The sequence below is a fragment of the Oratosquilla oratoria genome, chromosome 2 (genome assembly GCF_046742065.1).
Source record: "Oratosquilla oratoria isolate Oo_2021 chromosome 2, ASM4674206v1, whole genome shotgun sequence".
NCBI lineage: Eukaryota > Metazoa > Arthropoda > Malacostraca > Stomatopoda > Squillidae > Oratosquilla > Oratosquilla oratoria.
This window is the reverse complement of record NC_134778.1, coordinates 70,296,484-70,321,483: the sequence shown is the minus strand read 5'-3', so window position 1 is coordinate 70,321,483 and position 25,000 is coordinate 70,296,484. Positions and strand designations below refer to the sequence as shown.

The 25,000-nt window shown below is 46.6% G+C and overlaps 1 protein-coding gene across 2 annotated transcripts in view; it reads left to right on the top strand.

Moving 5' to 3' along the window:
- The window catches only part of LOC143039854 (ribosomal protein S6 kinase alpha-5-like), a 329,791-nt gene that overhangs the window by 152,485 nt on the left and 152,306 nt on the right, over window positions 1-25,000 (top strand). The window contains exon 1 of one of the 2 annotated variants that reach the window (XM_076210115.1): window positions 5,740-8,657. The exons of the other annotated variant lie outside the window; for it this stretch is intronic. Within the exon in view, the coding sequence (XP_076066230.1) occupies window positions 8,306-8,657 (352 nt within the window). The 5' untranslated portion in view covers window positions 5,740-8,305. Of the gene's footprint in view, window positions 1-5,739; window positions 8,658-25,000 lie in introns of those variants that run through there. 2 annotated transcript variants of the gene reach the window in all.

The window sequence follows — 25,000 nt, the reverse complement described above, 5'->3', positions numbered from 1 at the left end:
TGATAATTTATTCTGTTTTGGAGGCTCATTTGTCTTGTAAATGCGTTGAGCAATATCCATGTCATGTTTGGGTACAGGAATAGCTACGCTCTGCGGTCAGAGTGTTTACCTCTGTTCAGTGTCGTTACCTGACTCTCGTAAGGGCCATTTGCACGGTCAAACTGTTTGTCAAACAAGTGTTTGAAGTTATGTTTGACCGTGTGAATGGGTTATTTGGTTGTCAAACATGTTTGTCAAACGTGTGTGATAATCAAATACCCCCATTCACACGGTCAAACACCACTTCAAACATTTTATTGATAAATCGTTTGACCCTGGCAATGGCCCTTAGGCCATCAAGGGGGTGTGCCATGATTGAATGAATAATGAATGTAAACATGGGTAATTCTATCATCGTTTATTATTTATGACGGAATGCACTGAAAGTACCAAACGTTGATGACAAACATTCGCAAACGTTTACGGTTGTGTGGCTTCCACGAGGTCGTCTTCAATGTTTGGTTGTTATTACTTTCAAGTAAATTCAAAGAAACCACATTTATTATGAGAAAATTACTGTACACTGAAATGAACTGACTCCACCCCAGCCGTGTTTCAACCTTATGCAAATATATATTTCGTGGTTAGATTATGTTCATATATTCATTCATTCAGTACTTTTCCTACGATAAATGGGATTTTCTGTTAAAGAAATTGTATTGGTACATCAATAGTGAAATGAATATTTACGTAAATATGATATATTGTAGACCACAAATGTCCACAAAAATATGTGGATCTATTAATACAATATAGATTTATGCCCTGTGCTTTAAATAATCAAAGTTACTTTGCCTAAGCCACAATACATCTATAAAACGATCAAGACGTGGGTCAGCTGTGGATATACCCAACAATACAAAAGAAACGATGTATTCTAAATGTATTCTTGTATCAATTCATTCTATGTATCAATGTATTCGTGGACTGTTGCTCCCAAATTAGTACGTCGTCAATGGATGTCACGGCCTCGGGGAGGGGGAGGGGGGAGGGGGGGCTCGTGTCGAACGTAACCTGCTGACGAGAAGGAAATCCAAACTAATGGTTATTAATAAATGGTTATTAATAAAAGGTCCGGCCCAATCTCCATCACGTTATGTCAGTACGGAACAACCCTCTTTCTTCTCCCCCTCCTCCTTTCCTCCTCCTCCTCCTCCTCCTTCTCTTCCTCCTCTACCGTTTCCTTTTTGCTCCTTCCCTTCTTACTCCTCTTCTTCCACCTCTACCTCCTCCTCCTCCTCCTCCTCTTGCTTCCTCTTGCTTCTCATCCTTTTGTTCCTTCACTTCTTCCTCTTCTTCTACCTCTTCCTCCTCCTCCATCTCTTTATATCTCTCCTCCTCTTCCTACTTCTCATCCTCCACCTCTTCCACTTCCACTACTTTGTCCCCCTGCTCTTCTTTCTCCATCTCCTTCAGCTACTTTCCCTCCACCGATTCTCTTTTTCCTCTTCTCCTCCTTCTCCCGCTGTTCTTCCTCCTCGTCCTCCTCCACCTACCCCTCTCTCTACGCATCCTGCTTCTACTCCTCTTCCTCCACCTTCTCCTCCTTTTCCTACTCCTCCCCCACTTTCTCCTCTTCCTCAGCATCCTTCTTTTGCTCACCCTCCTCCACCTTTTACTCCTTTACCTCCTTCTCCTCCTCCTTAAATTATGTTAAACTCCTTCGCAGAGGAAGGTGTTTCCCAGGACTGAACAAAACCGCCTGGCTAGAGCCAATACAAATGTAAGGCTTTGTCCGTAGCTGTGATAGTGATTATATTTTCTTAGTCTCTGAGCGCAGGCGTGAACCTTCGGGGATAAGGGAGGGGCCATGGCTCATCTCATTTACGTTGTTGTTGTTTTTTCCATGATTTAAAGAAAAAAAATATGCCCTAATTCTATTAACCTTCTATTGGTCTACATTTCGTTGGGTATCGAACCCAAAAGGTGGCCCTGATCTGGACATTTTGGAAACATGCTAGAAACACGTTGGGAACATGTTGGAAACACGTTGTTGGGAACATGTTGGAAGCACGTTGAAAATATGTTGCAAACACCTTAGAAACACGTTAAAGACACGTTGAGATTTTTGTTGAATCTTGTTGGAAAATATTAGAAACGTGTTGGAATCTTGTCTGAAACATGTCGGAATCGTGTTGGAATCATGTTAGAAAATTGACAGTAACATGTTGGAATCCCTTGCATTGCACATCATCGATCCGCCCCCTTCACACGTGACAGCGTCCTTGTTCGACGCTGTGCTTAGTGCAACTCCCCAAGTGCCACAGGGAGTGGGCAGAGAGAGAGAGAGAGAGAGAGAGAGAGAGAGAGAGAGAGAGAGAGAGAGAGAGAGAGAACCTGTTGCCGTCGCCGAGCAGTAGGTAGCTTCGTGGTAACACACTTCGGTGGGTAGGGTACCTCGTAAATGTCAGATTGGACCGGAGACCAATCTCAATCTCTCTCTCTCTCTCTCTCTCTCCCTCTCTCCCTCCCTCTATCTCTGTCTCCTTCACTCCCTCTCTATCTTTATCTCTTTTTCTCTCTATCCCTCCCTCTCTCTCTACCTATCTGTCACTCACTCACTTTCTATATCTTTCTCTGTCTCTCACTCACTCACTCACTCACTCTCTATATCTCTCTCTTTCCCTCTCACATTCACTCTATCTTTATCTCTCCCTCCCTCTCTCTATCTTTCTCTATCTCTCTCTCTCAATCCGTCTATCTTTCTGTCTACCTATCTGTCCATCTATCTCTGTCTGTGTATCTACTTTTATATCTCTATATTTATCAATATCTATCTGTATCTCTGTACCTATCTAACATTTGTTTATGTCCGTCTGTCTGTCTCTCTTTTTGCATCTCTGCGGGCGGCCGGGCACATCCAGCGCACAAAAATGGTCCACCTTTACGACCTTGATCTGGGCTCGGCGTTTGGCGAGTTCTTCTCGAAAGGGCTTTCAAGAGCAAGAATCAAAGCGCTCAGACTTCCATAGAGGATGTGGGTGGATAGGTCTTTCCGTAGCTCAGAACCCACTGCGGGATCAACTAAACAGTGTGATGAAATAACACGAAACTAGTATGCAACTGCTAAAGTCTCCAATGGCTACAACTGATTCCAATTTTTCACAAGCTCATTTTATGCTCCTCTGGGAAGTGAGAGATTTGGGTCGACAGTCCTCGGTTGATAGCTGTTGTCCTGTCTTAAATGTGCGGTATGACTGAGTGCAAGGGGTAATGTACGTGCGCTCACACACACACACGCTCGCGCGCGGAGTGGAGTTTTCCTTACAGATGCATTGATCAGTAGAACAGTTAGAATATATTAGAACTCCACGAGCATAAGTCTCGTCCTATTTTTGTATATAACAGTTAGGTAAGTAAATACACATGCACATAGTATATATGTATGTATATATATATATATATATATTGTGTGTGTGTGTGTGTGTGTGTGTGTGTGTGTGTGTGTGTGTGTGTGTGTGTGTGTGTGTGTGTGTGTGAAGTGGGTGGGAAGAGGAAAGGCTGGAGTTTTAACCCGAGTTTATTCTTGGCTAATTTCGCTACAAGCTTTAAAAAATGTAGCGAAACTAGTCGAGAATAAACTCGGATTAAGACTCGTCTTTCCTCTTCCCACCCACTTCAACGTGTCAGAATGTCTCAACATATGTATATATATATATGTATATATATATATATATATATATATATATATATATATATGCAATAAAAACACTAGGAGCGTGTGTTCACAAATGCGTAAATAACCACTAGGAAAAAGTAAACTAACGAAGCAGAGCGCTTTCGTGTAATTACATCTTCAGTGCAGATACAAAAAAGGAATTATAAGATGAAGAAACAAGGAACAGAATATATGACATAGTGAAGAGGGCATTCGGAGAGGTAGTGGAAGAAGTACACGTGACGGACGTATGGGCCGTCCTGGTAGCCAACAAGTATGGGTCGTTTGGGCCGTCCTGGTAACCAACAAGTATGGGACAACTGCTCATAATTTATATTACAATTCAAACAATTTTGAAATTTCATGAGAAATAAAACTATCTAATTTGTACAAACCTTGATGAAGATTAACATTTATCCCCTTACTAGATTTGATCAAACTGCATTCAATTAAATTTCTTTCTGTTATGTTGTTGTTGTATGTGATGACTTTAGCGTTATCCCAGTCAACTGGATGGTTAAAATGGTTCATGTGGTTGAATATACCGCTAGATTGGTTTCCCTCTCTAACGTATTTCTTATGTTGATTGATTCGTGTTGTGAGTGTTTTAGCAGTCTGACCAACATAAAACTGATTACATGATTTGCAAGGTATTTTGTACACACACCCTTTATTACTATTGACAGAATTATTTATGAGCAGTTGTATGCATATATATATATATACATACATAATGTGTGTGTATATATGTATTTTAATAATTATGTATGTGTGGGTTTTCGAGTGCGTCTACGTACATTTTTGTTTTTATTTGTATTACTTAATGTAGTTTTGTTTAATTTTCTTAATTTTTTCATTATCGTGATGTAATTGATAGATTATTTTTTTGCTTTATTACATATTGATGTATGTTGTATTTTGTTTATTTGCTTATTTGTTTAAATGTTTTTTTGTATCTTCTACAATACATATTGGTGATAAGCTGGCCATTATTCATGCTTATGGTTTTCTGTTAAAACGTGCGCGCGCACACACACACACACACACACACACACACACACACACACACACACACACACACACACACACAAACACACAAACACGACTTGACGACGCAGTGGTAGCGTTCGTAACAGTTACTCCAGCAGACCTAGTTCGAACCACTGAAATAATTTCAGAATCATCGCTGCGAGCCGGCACTCCAATTCTCGTGGGCGGGGAGCTGGATATGTGTTTGTGTATGTGTATAAGGTCAAAGCATTACCCATGGATCGGTCATATGAGATCTGAAATCCCATCCGGGAGGGTAATAGCTGTTGATCACCAGTCCAACACATGATCCCAAACCATGATGAATCACACACGCACACACACACGCACAAGAATGTATATGTATACATATGCTTATGATTGTATATAAACATAAAGCGTATGTTTCATGTATACACAATATAATACAAGTATATTTATGGACACATATATGCATACACACGCTCACATATTCACATGCGGGCATTAATGTACGTATACATATGCATAGAAATATGTATATGATTTTATGTATATTTATGTGCTTGTGTATGTATTTTTGTAGATGTGTGTGCATAGCCATTCGTATTATGTTTGTTTGCAGATCAAGTTGTCATTACATATTTCTTTATTTGATTATTGGCATAAGAGCTCGGGATTATACTGAATACAATAGGTTTGTTTATGTATTTGCCTTTACCCATCATAAAACAAATCCTTATGTGCATTCGATTTGTCTACGAGAGCCCGGCATTATTCAAACGCGGGTGGAGTTACCAGTTAGTGTTTTAAAGTGCTCATGTTTTTGTTAACCTTTAAACAAGTAAATACTCACGAAACTAAGGTTGACGCAATTGCCCACAAACTTACAATTAAGAAAATCTTCTTCGTAACTTGCCGACGGAAAAAATCAAGAAATGTGCGTAATGTGGCAACAGCACGAAACGGCAACATCGCTATCAGGTGGTAGGGTTGTGGCACAAGTCAGCTGTTCGAGCCGAGTCAGTCAGCTGATGGGCGCCGTGGTGGGTGGGTGTGAGTGAGGCAGAGCCGAAGGGTTCCACCTCTATCGTACACTTGATAATTCCATATCTTTGGAGTGATAACACCCTGGATATAACCCCTAGTGAACCGTTGTTAGTGGTGCCTAGTGATACAGTTTGCCTCTATGACAGAATACTTGCCATATGTCAATTGAAGGTGCAGTTGGACTCCCCGTGTTGTGGACGTGGCAGTGTCAGATCTCCTCCTGCGTGTTTTCGTAAATAGCAAGGACGTCGACGTCTTCATCGCCTGCTCATGACCATCTACCTCCTCTTCTCGAACTACTAAATTTTTGAGCACCCGACGTAACCAAACTACCTCCTCACAATTCCCGTAGGCGGCTCCTTGACTTCGTCTGGATAAGTGTCACAAAAGGCAGTGATCCCCATCCCCCCTCTCCCCACATATCACTTCGTTAAGCCAAAGACCAGTGTTCCTTTTCTTTCTGTAGAAACTTGACTCCTTGTTGGGTAGAGAGATCAGACTCTTCAATTACACGAAGAAGATTGATTATTTCGATTCCGTCAGTTAACTGAACTGCTCAAGTTTGAGATCGATCTGTCTGTGTTTTGATGTGCTAAGAGGACCAGTCTTCTCGAGCGTCTGTCCAGCTCCCGAAGACACTTCGAAAAAAAAAAGAATCAGGAACCATCAAGTTCCTGACACTTAGGAAACCCGAAGTGCGAACTCGCTCGCTCGCGCGTTCGCTCTTCTACGAGGAACTTCCTGAAGAAGATCTTCGCGAACCGGAGGGAAATTCTTCGACTGCCAGGAGGTGGAAGAGGAGGAGTCAGTGGAAAAGAAAAAGTGGATCGTGACTGTGAATAGACACTGTTGTGGTTCGGTGCACGGTTTATGGATATTGCGAGCTCTTCCATAGCAACCCCCACACTCCCTCAGGTGATTTGTCTCGTACCCAGCCAGGTGATTTGTGTGTGTCTCACGGAGCACCAGGTCTCCAACTAGTCAAGACGAGCGAAGACGTTGTGGACCCAGTGGTTGTACTCAAGAATTGGGTGGAAGTGAAGGAAAATAGAAAAAAAAACAGTAACGAGAACTTACTGTATAGTCTACAATTCCCCACTCAAGACCTGGCTACTTTATTCGTCTGTACACAGACAGAACCTAGGTCACTTGGCTGTTGACCAGCTAAGCCCAGCGGTGGAACGAAGCTGCACAACCTACAGAAGCTGCTGCGTTAGCGTCTTGTCGAGGGAGGACCAAAAGTGAAATATAGTGAAGGGGCTCCTTCTTGTGAACTGGATTTCCAGAAACAAGAAGAAAAAAATTGGGAATCCGTCCGGTCCATTACCATCAACCCGGGAAATATTTCGAAAACGTTTACCATCGCAGAAGCTCGAGAACTCCAACGAAACAAGTGGAACTTAATTGCTTAATAGCCGGCCAGATCTCCCCCCCTCCCCTCTCGTACGTGCATGCGTGTGTCTGTGTACCTACACATGTACACGTCGTCTGTGTACGTGTAGGTGTGTGTATAACTCGCCTCTGCTGTGCGAGCTAAGACATCAACTGGGCCCGGTAGCAGCCCACAGTGTTCTTCAGTACGTGCGTGTGTCCGCGCGCTCTGACCCACTTTCTCGACACCATTTAGAACGACAAGTCGCCACTATCCCCATCGTCATCACCGTTGCCATCAAGATCGTCTTGACACCTTGGCAACCCGTGTTATTACCAAAGAGAGACAACACCAAAGGGACCTCAAGTCTGGATACGGATATGGGTCACGCGTAGTCTGGCTTTAAGACCTACACGGAGGATACAAAGGAGAAGGAAGGAGTGAGGCGAGAGGAGGCGACCCGCGACAGACTGCGTTGGCTCTCAGTGCCAGACGAGGTCACGCCGAATTGACCAGAGAAGGGTCAACGCGAGTGACAAGTACGCATAGAAGATTGATAGCGGAGCGCCAGGCAAAGGGAGAGGAAGAGAGAGAGAGAGAGAGCTCAGTGGTGGGTGCCAAGTAGGAGCAGGCTGCTGTTGCTGCTGTTGCTGCTGCTGCCAGCGTTGAGCGGAGGAACCTTTCACAGTCCTCGCTACAACTCTCACTACCTGTTGGCTCGCTGCGGCCTTCCAGTTGACCTTCCGGTGTGGCCTTAGCTGGAAATCATCTGGAAACTACAATCCGTCGCGGCCTTTGTCGACGTTCGAGTTGACGTCACCTATCGACGCATTCCAGCGACCGTAACCGAGCAACAGTGTTAATCGGCGGTGTGGGTGAGGGAACGCGTAAGCTCGAAGTACGGAAGAACCACCCATCGAAGTAATATCGGGTACCAAAGGACAACCTTCCTCGATGACACTGTCGTTGCCCCTGGGGAGCTTCCAAAGGGCCGTGCCCACCATGGAGCGGTGAAAGGACACCGCAACCTTTTGGGGGGTTGGTGTCAACTGGTGGAAGTGGAAGGCCGAGGACGAAGGGGTCCTGACGATGGTGCTTGTGTACTGACAGCGCCTGCTGCAAGGAAGAGGGTGGAGTACAGAAAAAGGAAGTTCGTTAGTGAAGAGGAGAAAGAGAGAATGATCATGGGGGTTCATAGACCGACAGAGAGCGGCTTCTTCGAAGGGGAGTACATTAGTCATGAGGAGGAAGAGGAGGAGGAGAGGCAGGAGCTGCGGGTGGAAAGGACAGGGGAGGAGAAGTTGAGAGAAAGAACAGAACTGGAGAATGGGAGGGAAAGGACAGGAGAAGATAATGTGAGAGGAGAAAGGACAGGAGGTTTCGGTGGACAAGGACTAGTCGCCGGAAAGCTAGAGTGTCAGAACGCCAAGAGGCACCAGTGTTTTGTGTACAGTGACCTTCAGGACAAAAACAACGAAAACAATAACAATAACATCAACAATACCAGCGACAGAGGAGACGATGCCAAAGGTAAGGAAGATTACAGGGATTCTTGTTCGTTTTTTGTTATTTCGTTTCCCATGTCAGACTGAGGCCATTCTTATCAACGCTTTCGTCGAGTGTAGCTGTTCGTAGCACCCGTCTTTATCTTTATGACACTGCCGTTTCGTTATGGATATGCTGCAATACTATCATTGGTATAGCAACGATGTCTTCTTGCCTGAGTGATTGGTTACAATAGGGATGAAGCAGTTCTAGTTGTTTATTTTTAGCACTTGAAATATATCAGATACAGGGCTTCAGCCGTTGAGTTTTGGGATGGAGGAGGAGGAGTGGAGGATCAAGGTGTGAAGTATTGTCCTGGTAGCTTTGTGTATGTAGAGGGGCTGTCTGCTCAGGGACGGCTAGCAACTACTGTTTGGACTCGGTAACAGTACCTGGAGGGAGGAGGGACGACGTGATGGATTGTTTTGATTGTGTGTGCCTGTGGAGGGTGCTGAGAATAGACACCCTCCCTATCCTAACGGGACTGTGGCAAATCTCAATAGCCGCCGGATCGTCGTATTGTCAGAATGCTGAGTCCTGGTTATCGTATCAGATCACCTATGGGGTCCCCGACAGAGCCCCCCCCCCCCCCGTGATCCATCACCCCCCGGCCTAGCCTACACAAGCTTATATCGAAGCACTTCTGTAGGAAACGGGACAGAGGTGGGGGCGAGGTTGGCAGTTGCTGTGGCATATTGAGGTTGTTGATATGCGTTGCTGGGGAAGCAGGGAGGGATGAGGAGGAATGCGCTTCCGGTCCAGGGCGAAAGGGAAGGATCGTTCGTTGTCACCAAAGGGAGCGACGACGGTGAAAAGGAAGAGAAGGAAGTGCACCCAATCGGACATCTGCCACCATCTGTGTCGTCACAGCCACTCGACAGCTATTGATACGGCACATTGGGATTCCTGAACAGAGTGGTCGGTTACAGTAGTAGTGCCTGTGTGTGTGTGTGTGTGTGTGTGTGTGTGTGTGTGTGTGTGTGCATGTATGTATGTACGTTTGTGTGCACGTGCGTGTCTTTTTGCCTCTGTCTCCTTATAAATAGACCTTGAGTGCGTTATTCAGGTGTCGGAGTTCGCAGATGATACGAAGTTGGGTACGAACGTGAGTTCGGTGGAGGCTGTTGCGCAACTTGGGTCGGATCTGCAGAGGACAGTAGGCGCGTGGCCGGGAACTTGGCAGGTGCCACTTCACCTGGGCAAGTGCCAGGTGATGCATATCGACCGTGCGGCGAATCACAACCACAATGATTCCTACCTAGGCACTGACGTCGAAGCGACTGATTCGAATATGGATGTGATCGGTAGTGAACATTTTGAAACGTTGTATTGATTTAAAGGAAAAAAAAAACTAAAATATTTCTGGGTTGTACACACACACACACACACACACACACACACACACACACACACACACACACACACACACACACACCACAGGATAGGAACCAAGAAACTGTGCTACCGTTTGAGAGGTCGTTAGTAGAGCCGCATCTTCAATCTAGTGCAATTGAGGTCCTCTGGTTCATCTAGAAGCGGTGAAGGCCCCTGTTACCAAACCAATCCTGCCCGGTTGCCATCAAAGTGATGATCGACCACTTCGAGAGTTCTGCCTCTTCGAAGACGCGTCCTCTGCGTGGTGGTCAGTTGATAAAGACCTTCAAAGTAGTACAGTTTCAAGAACTTCGATTACACGAAACCGGGGAGATGGAAGTTCGATGTACATACTTCGGTTATCATCTTGGGGGAACTTGTCCAAGAACGAGCTTTCGCAAGTCAACACCTCATCGGCTGACACTTTTAATCGAAAGTTAGACCACAATCTACACTACCGAGTGTAACTGGCTTACCGCGGAGGGTGTAAAAAAACTCTTCTTTTCCTTCAGTAGCTCCCCCCCCCCCCCGGTGAGGAACCGCAAGGTCTTTTGAGTTCTTCTATTCCAAGAGCTTCTTTGTGCTTCTGTTTCTTCCTCCCCCTCACTTTTCATGCATCTGTCTGTGTCTCTCTTTGTCGCGTTAATTTTTCAATACCTTTTTATGCCACACAGTCCAACATCTCTTTGTCAGTCGTGAACACGTAAGCGGAAATGCGCGGTTTCTTACACAGTCTCTGGTAAAACACCTACGGGAAGTACCCGCGTGCGTATGGACATGAGTTTGCGCACTTATGTATGCACATCGCGTTCCGGCACACACAGAGAGGAATGACATCGTCCCACAGCCGAGTAAAGGGATCATGAACAGGTGGTAAGGAAATAACCCGCAGGTGCTTCTGGAGGAGGAGGAGGAGGAGGTGGCGACGGGAACTGAAGCTGCGCGAAGTTGAGGGGCTTGATGGCCAAAGAACCATTTCCTGCGGGTCCCCTCCCCCACATACCTCTGCACGTGTATTAACGTGAGCATTTTCTCTCTCTCTCTCTCTCTCTCTCTCTCTCTCTCTCTCTCTCTCTCTCTCTCTCTCTCTCTAGCACACACACACACAGGGCTGAAATAATTTCAGTATCGCTGCTCTGCGAGTCGTTACTCCAACTCTCGTGGGCATGGACTTGTGTGTGTGTGTGCGTGTGTAAGGTCACAGCATTACCCATAGATCGGTCATATATGATCTCTGAGCTCTCTTGCGGGAGGGAAATAGCTGTCGATCACGAGTCCAACACGTGATCCAAGACAATGGTGAATCACACGTACGCTAAAGCATATGACCAATATATCTGACATGGTTGCTGCATGTTCAGGCGCACACATTCTTCCACGTGCTGTTCATATTTGCGCACGTGTTAAACAGACCTTCTCTCTACGTCATTCCCCACCTCCATCCCCCTCCCTCTGCCGTCTTCAACCAGAAGCAGTAGATATGTTATCGAGCTGTGGATGTGCTCTGCTGCACACAAACACACACACGCACGAACACACATAGAAACACGCACACGAACGCGCGCGCGCGTAGGTGAAAGCTCATACACATAGGTAAATATGTACACACATGCGCACAGCTGAAGAATACAAGCGGGTTAGCGTGTATGTACAAGGATGCTGGCGCACGCGCGCGCATACACACACACACACGCACGAACAGACATACAAACACGCACACGAACGCGCGCGCGCGTAGGTGAAAGCTCATACACATAGGTAAATATGTACACACATGCGCACAGCTGAAGAATACAAGCGGGTTAGCGTGTATGTACAAGGATGCTGGCGCACGCGCGCGCATACACACACACACACGCGCGCGCGCGTACACAAACACATACAAACACGCGCGCACGCACTGTAGATTGTGACCTGTGTGCTATAAATAAGTCAGGCTTATTATCATCCTCAGGATTTCAAGGTCGGCGCTTCTTTCCCGTAGAACTCCTCCCTCTTCTCCTCCTCCTCCTCTTCCTCCTCTTTCTCCTTACTCTTACTACATGCCCCTCTCTCCCTCTCCCTCCCACTCTTCACATTGTTTCCTTGGCCGCTTCTCTCCCGGTCAAGAGTCCCACACATCTCCCCGATTCCTGTGAGTAGTGGGGCTTACTTGTCTCAGCATCCCGTAAAATCCCTAAAGCAACGTTTCCCAACCTTTTCCGACCATAGCACCCCCTGTCGTCATGTCTAAGCAGTTCAGCTCCCTATCTTGTTATTAGAAGGATAAAAGAAAGTGAAGTATACTGCTTGATGATTTATTTTCTTGATTCCTTAGAACTGAAACAAATTGACAATGTTGTTTGTAGAAGAAATAAGAACACCCTAGAAAAATAGAATAGCATAGAAAAAAACAAATATGCACAACTAGGTAATCAGTGATGCATATATCAATGTGATTTTAGTGTGCATCACTTCCCAGCACCTATAATTGATTTCAGCACCCCAGGTTGGGAAACTGACCTAAAGTATATAGATTAAAAGTGACGGCTTCAGCCGCAGGTTCTCGCCTTCTTACACCTCTTCCAGTTCTCTTGTCCCCGTTTTCTTTTGCTTCTTCTTCTTTCTGGCCTTCCTTTTTCATGTTTACTCTTTGTCCATCCTCCCATCACTCGCGGCTTCCGCTAAGTCTTGGCGTTCAGCAGTGGACGTTGCCCGGCCACGTCGAAAGTCGTTTCACCTTTGCACTCATGTTTCAACATCATGCTACAGTCTGAAATGAGCTTTATGATTTCCAAGGCCTTTGTTTGTGTGTGTGTTTGTGAGTGTGCGCAGAGTTGCGCGCTGCATGTAACTGCGCATGCGCACTGAAAGTACTTGTCCAGTAAATTTTTTCAGTATCGAGTTCGAAAGTTATGTTGTTGTTTTTTTGTGGTGATGGATTTACATCGTTTGTTATAATCAACACAGTATTTTTTCTATAATATAGCGGTATCCACTACCTTACATATAAAGAACACACGTTCAGTATCGGAAATAGCAGTTCATAAATCGAAGGATTAAACGCAAACACAAGCTGAACGAACACAGCAATTCTCTCTCCGTAGGCTCGCACTACTTTGAGCAAATCATTCTGTGTCGACCAGAACCAATCCTAAGAGGTATGCCTCCACGTGAGAAGAACCAAAAAACCGTTAGTTCGTTAGTCCCGCGCATGTAAATGGGAGGGCCGGTACTTGTCTCATACCGTTACCGGAGAGTACTTGAGGATGGACAGGCGGGTTCCTTCTTGTTGCACACGTGCATAGGCCACACAACTTCGCAGGGTCTTTGGTCGTCCGAAGGACACGTCTTACAGAGTGAAGAGAAGTTAGTGAGACACACACAACCTACTAGACCAGCGTTTCTTAACATGGGGTGCTGAAATCAATTTCAGGGGGTGCTGGGGAAGGTCACATACGTCTTTACTTTAACTTTATAGTAACCAGGTGTTAGCCAATGGTAGGGGGTGCTGGACTGTTTAGGCCTGACCAAAAGGGGTGCTTAGGTCAAAAAAGGTTAAGAAACGCTGTACTAGACATTCTCAGTCGACAGCTCAACCACCTGTCTACCAGTATACGTTTAATTTTGGCTGTCGTCAGATGATTTTATTCATGGGGAGGGAGCGTGAAGAAATGGGAGAAGGCCGGTCAAACTTTACTTCGACACACGGACTTTTTGCCCCGACCCACCCGCAGGTTCTCTTCGAAGTCTGGAGCGAGTTCAAGGAACGGACCTTCGGGGTGCTTTTGGTCTCTTGAGCACCGAGGCGAGGCAGCCAATAACAGTCACCGGGTTGTCACCATAGCTCTTCTAGGGAAAGAATGCTGTAGCACTGTTATCTTGTGGGGACAGTGCAAGTTGAATTGTTAGACGTCTTCATTGTGATGTGAATGCCCAAGGATTGTAGTATTTTCCCTCTCTCTTTCTTTTTTCATAACCCTTTTTATTCTTTCCCTGCTGGATGATCCGAGCAGAAGTGACTTTTTCTTTTCTTTCTTTGTTCGTTATTTTTTCTTTGTTATTTCTTTTCTTCCCTGCTGGATGACCCTTGCGGGATCGGCCAAGAACCAATGCGAGTCATGCAGAAGTCATTCTTAGGTATTGAGAGAAGCTAGTGGGGGAGGGGGTGACAAATAAAGTAAAGGACAAGAAGACGAGGGAAGTGCATGGCACCAACCAGAACTCCCGGGCACAAAGGACTTTGTAAGATCACGCGAAGTCTCGAACTCTCGATGAATGAAATACACTTTTGGGGGTCGGCTTCGAATTCCCATTGCCACGCAGTTGGAAAATAATTGTGTCCAGTGAAGCTTGACACAGGGGGCGTCGAGGGCGACCAAAAAGCTCGCCCTTGGCTTGTTGTCTTCCACTGTTCGCCGCATACAAAGAGGCATTGTGTATCCTTCATTAGAAATGGTACGGGACTGATACGAAATGACCGCAGTGTTTTTCCCCCCACCGTGCTCCCGGGCGCTGCAACTTGTATTTCGCTCGCCTCCTCTCCTCCTACCCTCCACCCCAATTGATATCTCTTCTCCCTTGCACCTTCCACGCGCCCCCACCTTCTCTCTCTGTCTGTCTGTTTCTCCATCCCTATCGCTCTCTTTCTCTCTTTCACGCGCACAAAAACGTGCGCACACCCCCACCCCCACACAACACATGCTTTCAGCAATGTAGCCACCATAGCCACCGTAATTGCATTACCTGCTTTCCGTAGAAAGGCGTGTTAGGCAAGTCTGCTATGGGGAAACGTGGGTGAGTGGAAACCCACCGTACATAAAGTGATATCACCAAGTCTGTTGCTGTTGCCATGACGAAATTGGAGTGGTGTCCAGTCCGCTGGGGAAAAAATAGAAACACAAAGAAATGAAGGAAAATAAATGGGAATGCTGTTGCTGCCAGATGCTGTCTAACCATTTGTGCAGGCGTTTCTGCAGAGCGGGGTGGGTGGGGGTGGGGGGTCGGTCGCATATGACAGCCGAGGGAAAAGGCACAGCTACCCTCCCATCCCCCCATCCCCCCACCTCGCGCAGAACGTTGCCTATTACGTACGGCGTTGCATCCATCTCAGTGTATGTAAGCCGCGCATGATTGTTCGAATATTATTTCTTTCTACGCCTTCTTCATGTGTGTGTGTGGGGGTGGAGGTACGAGACACCATGGTCTTGGAGCACGTGCTAGATTTGTGATCCACTGCTACACCCCTCCCGAAAGAGAGATCAGAGCTCATGTACAGATTGGTTTATGGGCTATGTTTTAGCCAATACACGCATACGCTATCCCTTGTCCATGGGAGTTGGTAACGACTTGCAGTGCCCTTGGCAAGGTTCGATCTTGGATTTACAATTTTGCGAGCGTCGAGCCACTAGACGAACAAGCCGATGATGTGTGTGTGTTCGCGCGCGCGCGTATGCGGAAAATAAAATAAATCCCTAAATACATTACCTGTCTACACATATGCGATTGCCGTGCATGCAAAAGAGCGTGTCTGCGTGCTGGAAGTCTGAGGTTTAATATCAAGTAGGACAAGAGAAGCAGCTGTGAGTGTTTACTAAGCACAAATGTGATTTACGTGTCTCGTTGCTCGTATCTAACGTCATGTGTTGAACCCACGAATCTGATTCGTCGTATATCAAATCGATAAATATATTTTTCTTCGTCGCGTATTTTTTCCCCTGTAAACTGCACCTCCCTTCGTAATAAAAGTGATTTCTTGTAAATAAAATCGTAGCAGCACAGCAACGGTGAAAAATGTATTTGTACAGTTTTGACATATCGCGGTGCTGGTTCGGATGTGTGCAGTAACATTGCATACGCGATGACATAGGGCAACTACGTCACTACGCGGTACCGAGACGCAATGTGGGCCCATGGCCGTTGTATCAGTCGGTGAAGGTGATGCTGAAGGGCACCCGGTAGCAGCAGCGAGTAACACGAATGCAGTCACCCCTACGGATTAGAGTTACTCAGCACCTTTGTACATTCGAGAATAATCCCCACCCAGAAAAGAGTGTGTGTTACTTTGAGTTCCTGCTGTCTTCCTTATCTCTATATATTTTTTCAACCTGATTCCATCATCGACAGCCGTGCTCCAAAGTTGGGAAGTAACCACGAAATTTTGAATGTAAAAATACATCCGGCATGTTTGCAAAATGATAAGAATACACCGATCGATGCGCCATCTATTAACAGATTGAGACAACAATCGGGTTCGCTGACGTACAAAACCCGTCCATGTCTGAATAAAATTGCCTGGGGTGGCAGTCAGAGCGAGAGTTCTCGTCGTAAATAGGAGTGAAAGTGATAATTTATTTCGTATTTTATTTACACTTATGAGGATCGTTGCGATCCTCGTACGTACAGTACTGTACAGAGGCATTGTCATGGTGTCGTCATTTAAAGGTTTCTGGCTACTCCAGAGACAACAAAGGAGTGATAGCATCGGTATTGCAAGGCTGCATAGGAACACAAAGGTCCAGTGCTTTGAAGAGCGGTTATCTAAACAAAGTCATCATGGAGGCACGTTCGCACGTATTCACATTAGCACAAGTAAACAATCATTAACCCTAAGAACAAAATTCAGTTTTCTGCTTGGGCTTATTAAAATTTGTTCTTTTTCATGTCCTCGGGAAAAAGTTGGAGGTGCACCTCCCGTGTAGTCATGTGCTGCAGAGAATCAACGTCTGGGTTCTGATTATCTTAGGCGTGTGTTTACGTGCGCGTCTTTGTTGACGGCTCAATGTTAAGTCGCGTCGTCAGAGCTTTGGGGGCACGTTTTCTGTTAAAACCGCTCGTTACTAAGCCTCCCCGTGTTCGTCTTGCTTTCCCTCCCTTTGATATAAGAGTGTGCATGTGCCGTGTACTTTGTTTCGGGTCGGCTGCTGTGGTGTCACTTCGCAGGATTGGTGAAAGTTCGTTTATAGGTTGAAATAGTGTTTAGTTTGCCTTTGTTCTATGAAAGCGCGTGTGTTGACATGCTCGGGCCGGCTGGCGTTTCGTTTGGTTCTTTGCTGTGATTGTGTGGGTTTTCCTGCTTGTTCGCTCGGATTGGATTTTGTTCTGAACAGACACTGGCAGATCGGATTTCTTGCTCGAAGTTTCTGCCCTCCTTACTTGCTGGGCGAGTCTATACCGTTTCACTTTCCTCGTTACGAGACAACCAGTACACCAAGCGTTTACATTATGCCGATTGCACATGCATGTTCTCTTCCTTCCTCCCTCCTTCTCCCACCTAAGTTTGTCCACCTTTCTGTCTATTGTACGCATGCGCGCGCGCGCACACACACACACACACACACACACACACACACACACACACACACACATACACATATTCGGATGATCATATTTGTTATAGAATGAAAGTCAGAAATATACACATGTAATTCACATTAAAGAACACCAGTCGTCGTATTGCAATGAATCAACGGATATGTTTGTTCACACGTCCAAGTCACGCGAGGTTAGCATACGTCGCCACGACTGACATTGACACAGCAGGTGGTGAGATGGTGTCAAAGTGTTTGTGTAGGTACGAGGAGGACGCAAGTCAATCATCGTCGTATTCATTCCGGGAGGATTTTTTAAGTCCTGCAGGTAAGGGTCGATGTCGCATGGATTAGCAATGCAAAGACGCCTTCCTTGTCGGAGACCGTTACATTCACGCCCTGCTCGGTCGTCGTCGTTGAAGCCCGTGCACACGCGCTGTTTGAGTGCTTCTGTCAACTTTTTGCTGATACTGATTCTGTCTACCTCCCTTTCTCTCTCTCTCTCTCTCTCTCTCTCTCTCGTTTTTTTTAATATCTGGTGGTCACCTGTAGGTGGCAAGTGATTCACTTTCTGATGATATGGACATCTCGGAATTCAGTTTAACGGAATTTCATAACCTGAAGATATGGCAAACTTTATTCACTCGTATTCACTCCTCTTTGAAGTTTTGCAGAGTGTTGAATTATCACCTGCCATCGTGATGCCCAGTCCCATCTTGTTTTAATGTAAAAGATTCATTTCTTTTTGGTGTGTCTCATTACAAACCGTGACAGTTGGACGAAGACTATACCGACGGCCTGGGAGACGGATACGGACACGCTTTCGCTCTGCGCTCAGTGTGTGACAGCAGCACATAGTGCACTCGAAGTTCTTGTATCGCCTCGTTGCAACACGCAGCCTTATCGCTCGGGCTGTATATGGGAATAGAGTCGCTGTCTAATGTGATTGTTTTATTCTCCCTCGCGTTTTATTGCCATGCGAATTGCGAACGCCGTGCCTGCCACGGGATGGAATTGTTTCTGTCATTCTCTCAGGATGAGGTGGGGGGGGGAACGCAATCTATTCTCCCTTGATTTAACCCGAAGAGACAATTGCCAACGCGCTCAGGAGTTCCTTTTTACATCACGGCGCTTCGTAATCGAAACAGATGCCGGGACTAAATCAGGCGCCATGTTGCTAGGCTTTGTTACGGAGGTTTGAAGCATGTAAGGCTTCCGTAAGGGACGATACACACGGACACACACACACACACACACACACACGTAAGTGCACCCATAGGTGGACGGATGTATTGTATGTTGACGACGCGGTTCCTGTGACTCGGGGCTGCGGGTCTGTTACATAAGAATAGTAACCCCACTCCATCAACACCCCGAACCCCCAACACCCCCCCACCTCACTGGTCCAGCCATGTCGTCCTTCGCTTCTCGCCTCCTGGCTGTGCCACTATCACAATTCTTTCGCCTGATTGTTCGCTCTTTTCCTCCCTCGAGGTTATCTTTTGTAATGCCTCAAACGGCCACCAGGGGGGGCAAATAAAAACGAACCCTGTCGAAAGGCAGTAGACGCTGTATCTGCACAAGTGGAGGCGACCGCAACCAGGAAGGATCGTCATTATGTATAATAATGGTGTCATAGTTCCTTATGTACCAAGGATAGCCTTCGGTAATGAAAGAGTTTGTCTTAACTTTTCATTAAATATGGGTATATGTATTTGTGCGGTACGGCCAGACTCGCATGCACGCACACACACACACACACTCACATACATGGACACATATATATATATATATATATATATATAGTGAGTGTGTGAGAGATTCAGTGTAGGCAGTTGTTTTAGATCACGTGCTAGACTCATGATCGACATCTGTCCCTCCCCCCGCCCCCCGAAGGAGAATTCAGAGCTCATGTGTTCCGACCAATGCTGAAGGCAGTAAAGGCGTGCAATATTAGTGAAAGCTTTGCACGCCTGGAGTGCGGCGCGGGCTCGGCAATACAGTACGAGTACGTATGCGCCCATTTGTATGTATTTATATATGAACAGGTAATCTCATCGTCTCAATGCGTTCGTTAATTTACTAATGTGTGAGAGTGAGTGAAGGAGAGCGGTGAGAGTACCTTCTACTGGTGTGACCCAGGTCACCTCAATACAAGGATCGGAAACGTTTATTTTCTAAAATTGGCCTTTTGCACGGTAACTGTGGTATCCATACTGGTGAAGAAAGAACTGTACTTTGAAACGAACATTCGACAACCGAAACGCAATTTCCAGTGATGAAATAATAATGATAATAAAAAGTCGATATCCCGTTTGAAGTATCTCCCATAATGCCTCTCCGAACACCCCCACCACCACCACCCACTTTCTGTGCGATAATCGTCGTTCTTGTATGTGACAAAGTTGTTGGTGATGCAGGAAGGCGTAAGAGAGTGAGGCAAGAGATGCCATGGGAAGAGGCGAGAAGGCCACGCTAGCCATGCGTAGGTGCCATGGGTGGCTGCGAGTCGACGTACGGGCGTGTGTGTAGGTGACCAGGATGGGCGTGCGGGCGCAGGAGCGGGTGGAATCGATGGAACCACGTGCTGCCTACTCACGTGACTTCAAAGCTCCGCCTCCGGATTGCCCCGCCCCCGTTTTCTCTCCTTCTCATCCTCTTCTTTCTCCTCCTCCTCCTCCTCCTTCATCCTCTTCGTCCTCCTCACTTTCACTCCCTACACTCCCCCCCCCGCCCCGCCCACAAGCCTAGTGTCATTCTCATCCCCAACCTCTCTCTCTCTCTCTCTCTCTCTCTCTCTCTCTCTCTCTCTCTCTCTCTCTCTCTCTCTCTTCCTTCTCTTTCCTGTCTCATTTTCCATCAGTTATCTCCCACTTCATTTCCTTTACCCGCCCTCCCCCTCTTCCTCTTCTTCCTACTCTTCCTCTTCACTGCTTCCTGTAACGATCATATGATTTTCCTCCGTGTTACTCATCTCTTTCCTGACCACTTCGTCCCTCACCAGTTCCTCCTCCTCTTCCTCCTCCTCCACTTCCTCCTCTCCCTCCTGCTCCTGCTCCTCCTCTTCCCTCTCCCCCTCCTTCACTGTTTGCAGACCTTTTTTATCCCCTCTCCGCCTTTTACTCCGACCCAGAAGGTCTTCCAATTCTCCCCTGCTCTTTTCCGCCACCCTTCGCCGCCGCCTTTACATTCACCTCTCTCCTGCTCCTTCTTCTGCCTCCTCCTCTTCCTCCTTTTCCTCCTACTCCTTCACCACCCCACCCCCTCTCCTCCTCCTCTTCTCCATTTTAGTCTTCTTACACCATCTCTATCCTCATCCTCACAGTTTAGTTCACCCGCTGCCATTCGAATCCTCCTGGCTCTCCGCCTTCTGCATCGTCCTTTTGCCTTTGCCATCCCCTTAATGGACGCCCTTCCTCTCTCTCTCTCTCTCTTTCTCTTTTCCTCCATCACTCCCTTCGGAACGCGGCAGCTGGAAGAGACAACCTTTCCTCCATCTCACCGGAGGCCTACGTAGGTTCCGTCTGCAAAATATCCACCGCCCCTTTCTACCTCTCCCTCTCCACTAGTCCTCAGCCCCTCAACCCAGCTCTTCCATCTCCCTCACCCTCCTCCTCTTCACATTCTCTTCTCACTCCACTAACTTCCTTCCTAGTTCCGCCTTTGGGTCTTTTATTATTATTTTTGTTTTGTTCTTATTACCAAGTTCCCCTTTGTCTTCATTCAGTTAGTTTCTCCTGAAACGCACTCTCTCCGCGTCACGTCTCTTGTTGCCTTCTTTTCTTGCCCCTTTCCTCCGTCCTTTCTTCAATCTTGTTTTTTTTTTTCCTTCCTTCGGGTATTTGTTCTTCGCTCTTTCCTTCTCGCCTGTCATCTGTCTTTCCTAGTTTCTTTTCTCCTTTCTTCTCGGACTTCTTCATTTTGTTGTGATAACCGTTACCATCATTGTAACTCTTTTGTCATAAGGAGAGAGCGTAATAGATTTTTCTCTCTTTTTGAATCCTCTCGCTCTATCTCTCACTCTCTATCTCTATTTCTCACTGTCATCTTGCAGTTTACAAAAACCCTCGACATCCACTCCTCTTTTCCCCCTCCCTCCATCCTTCCCTCCCTCCCTCCCTCCATCCTTCCCTCCTTCCCTTCCTCCCTCCCTCCCTCCCTCCCTCCCTCCCTCCCTCCCTCCCTCCCTCCTTCCCTTCCTCCCTTCCTCCCTCCCTCCCTTCCTCCTTCCCTCCCTCCCTCCCTCCTTCGGTCTTGTCACAGTGACCTCCATACACTTGGCTGCCTCCCGAGCACACTCCTCGCCCTCCACCTCCCCGTGTTCGTCTTGCATTCTTTCCCCCAGTCCTGTCACCAGCGCTTCCTCAGCTTACTTGCTCCATCTCCCCTCCAACATGTCTTCGTCTTCTTCGCTATCTTGTCCATCTTATTCTCTTCTCCAATATCGTTGATTTATTTACTTCGGTGTTCTCTTGATCTCTTCTCTAACGCTAATGTTTGGTCTCGACTGACTTGCTATTTCCTTTCCTCCTCTCTCCCCTCCTCCTCCTCCTCCTCTTCCTCCTCCTCTCCTTTTTTTTCTTCTTTCTGTTTGACTTTCTCTTTCAATTGTGCTTCCCTTCCGTTTCTCTTCCGTATTTACTTCTGCGTTCTACGCACTAATCTTCCATCTCCACCATTTACACATCCTTCTTCACCTTCACTTCCACACCCTTCTCCACCTTCACTTCCACAACCACCATCGTCGTCTTCATCATCATCATCATCATCATCATCACTATCATTGTCAATTCCCGGATTTTTACAACTACCATTATCATGAACGTCATCATTAATATCATCATCATCCTCAGTACCATCATCATCATCACCATCATCACCATCACCACCACCAATACAGACACCACCACCCACCTAAAACCATCCGCCTGCAGCCCGAAGCTCTATTGCGCAATATTTGCCTCCTCGACATCCTCTTCGTCCCGCCCCCTTCTCGGCCTCCTCCACCTCCTTCACCTCTTCAATGCACTCTTTCTTATCCTTCCTAACTACAACTACAACTATAATGACTACGATTACTACTACTACTACTTCTGTCACTGCTGCCACTGTTACTACTAGTAGTAGTAGTTCCCCTGCTCCTCCACACCCATCTCCTCCTCCTCCCCCTCCTCCTCCCCTTGCGTTATACTTTCTGGGAAATCCTCCCAGTCTCCGGGGGGAGTGGTGCAGTGTAAAAGAAGGTTTGGTTGGCCCCGGTGGGGTGGGATGGGAGTGTGGGGTGTGAGTGGGTCAGGGAGTTGGAGGGGAGAGGCGGGGGTGTATGTGTATAAATATATATATATAATTATATATATATATATATATATATATATATATATATATAAATATATATGTGTGTGTGTGTGTGTGTGTATGTATGTAAATTGACCATCCTCCTGACGTTCTTGACAGATTTTGTTCAATCCAATACTTGGCGATTTCGTTAAACCTGGTGGAAGTGAATAAATCAAATCACCCGGGTTTGGTCACGTAAAAACAAAAACCCTCAGAATACGTCACAGGAATTAGATTACTTGGGGTCCAGTTTCCTAAATAAAAGGAACCTGACGTCAGCCAAGCGGAGCAGAAATATTTAGTGTGTCAAGGCTTGGAAGTCCTATCCTCTTCACTGCGATGGAGCGTGGAAGGGGGACGAGGAAACAGTGGATATAAAAAGAAAAATATTCTATTAATGGCAACTCACGGATGACCCCGTCCCTCGCGTAAAACATCATTGGTTCCATGTTAGCATGGATCCAGCCTCCCCCCCCCCCGTTGGTTGTAAGGTTTAAAACAAAAGTTAATGAATACCGAATGCTCTCGGTTATTATTCATTTACTTGTCTATTTATTTATTCATTCATTTTGTGATTTTATGTCTTATTTTTCACGTCGTCGTTCCTGCTGCACATTTCTCATATCTTCAGTTGTTGAAGGTCGCTGTTATTGAAATGAAAGGTAACATGATGAAATCAGAATAGACAGAGATTTGAGGATCGGGTTGATATTGGAGTTGGGTGGAGGGAGAGGGAGAAAGTTGAAGTTCCTTAATGGAGTTGTTGAGGAGAAGGAGGAGGAGGTGGAGGAAGATATGCTTGAATAATTGAGATAGAGAAGGAGCCAGGTCAAGGGGAATACCATTTGATGTCAAGAGTAGAGATGGAGGGAGTGGAAGGAGGAAAAGAGATTTGGGAGGAGGATCAGTGGTGGTGGAGGAGGAGGAGGAGAGAATGTGAGCGTCAGTGTTGTGATGGGGAAGTCCATCGCATCAACGCGGCTCTCGCTCAGCTGTTAGGGCTCCCTCCTCCTCCTCCTCCTCCTCCTCCTCCTCTTCTTCTTCTTCTTCTTCCCCTCCTCCTCTTCCCCCTCCCCTTCACCTTATCTTCTTTTTTCTTCTTCGTCGTCGTTTTCTTCCACCTCATCTTCCACATTTTCGTCTTCATCTTTCTCTTCATACCCATTCCAGTACTATTACCATTACCATCACCATCTTTCTCCTGTCACCAGAACCAGCGGACAACGAGTTTACACAGTCATGGCTATTGCATTCGTGATACAGCTAAGGAGAAGCTTAACAAAGAGAGTTAATGAGACTTTCGGAGGGATCCGTGGAGAGCTCCTTCTGCCGGTTCTCCTCTCCATAACCGTTGGCATTCGTTGGCCGTCGAGGTTACGGTTCAAGTCGCCGTTTGCCCGTGGTGGCATGTCGCAACACGGTCAGACGGAAGTGCTGGTGGGAGCGATGTGCATGTCTGTGTATGTAGCGGAGAGAGTGACGGAGTACCGAAGGGAGGTGGTGATAAGTTATATGTACATGATAAGCTTATGTGGATGTATGTACATGTGTGGTCGACAAAGATGACGTGTTTATGTTGTGTGCGCGTGTCTGTGTATGTATTTGTGTGTGTGTATGTGTTTCTTTAGAGTTTGTGCTTGCATGTGTGTGTGGGGATGTATTTGAGTCCTTTGAGGGATGCGCACTCTCTGATGTACTTCGTTTTACACGTGCGTGCGTGCGTGCGTACATACGCGACCGCCACCAGGAAAACTTGGCCAAGACTAACATTTCCAAATGTTTGATCTCACTCAAGGTTTCGTCGGAAGACTCATTGCATCCGCCCTATCTCCTTCTTCGCCTCCGTCGACTGACTGGAAGGCTGGCGGCTTTTAGCCAATTCACGGCGTGGGCCGTCGCGGTGTACCCAGTTTTTTGGCGGAGGCGGATGTAGGTAGACTGTCTGGGTGTCGCGTTTTAGTATCGCTTCTCTCCTCCCGTCTCACTCTTAAAAACATTTCCTTCCAGGTCTCCACTTTCCTCATAGTTCCAATCTTTCTTTTCGTTACTTTTCGCTCTACTCATGATGTTGTAATCGTATTGATACATTCTTTTGTCTTCTCTCCCTCCAACCCCCTTCCTCCATCTCTCCTTACCTGAACACCACTTTCTCCACCACCTCACTCCCTCCTCCTCCTCCTCTCCTCCTCCTCCTCCTCCTCCTCTTACTTCTCCTCAAATGGACTTTCCCCTTCGTCAACACCCCCCAACTCCCGCAATAACCTCTCCACATTTCATCCCCCCCCCCTCGTCATTTAACCCCCAACCCCCATTTCCCCGACTCCCTCT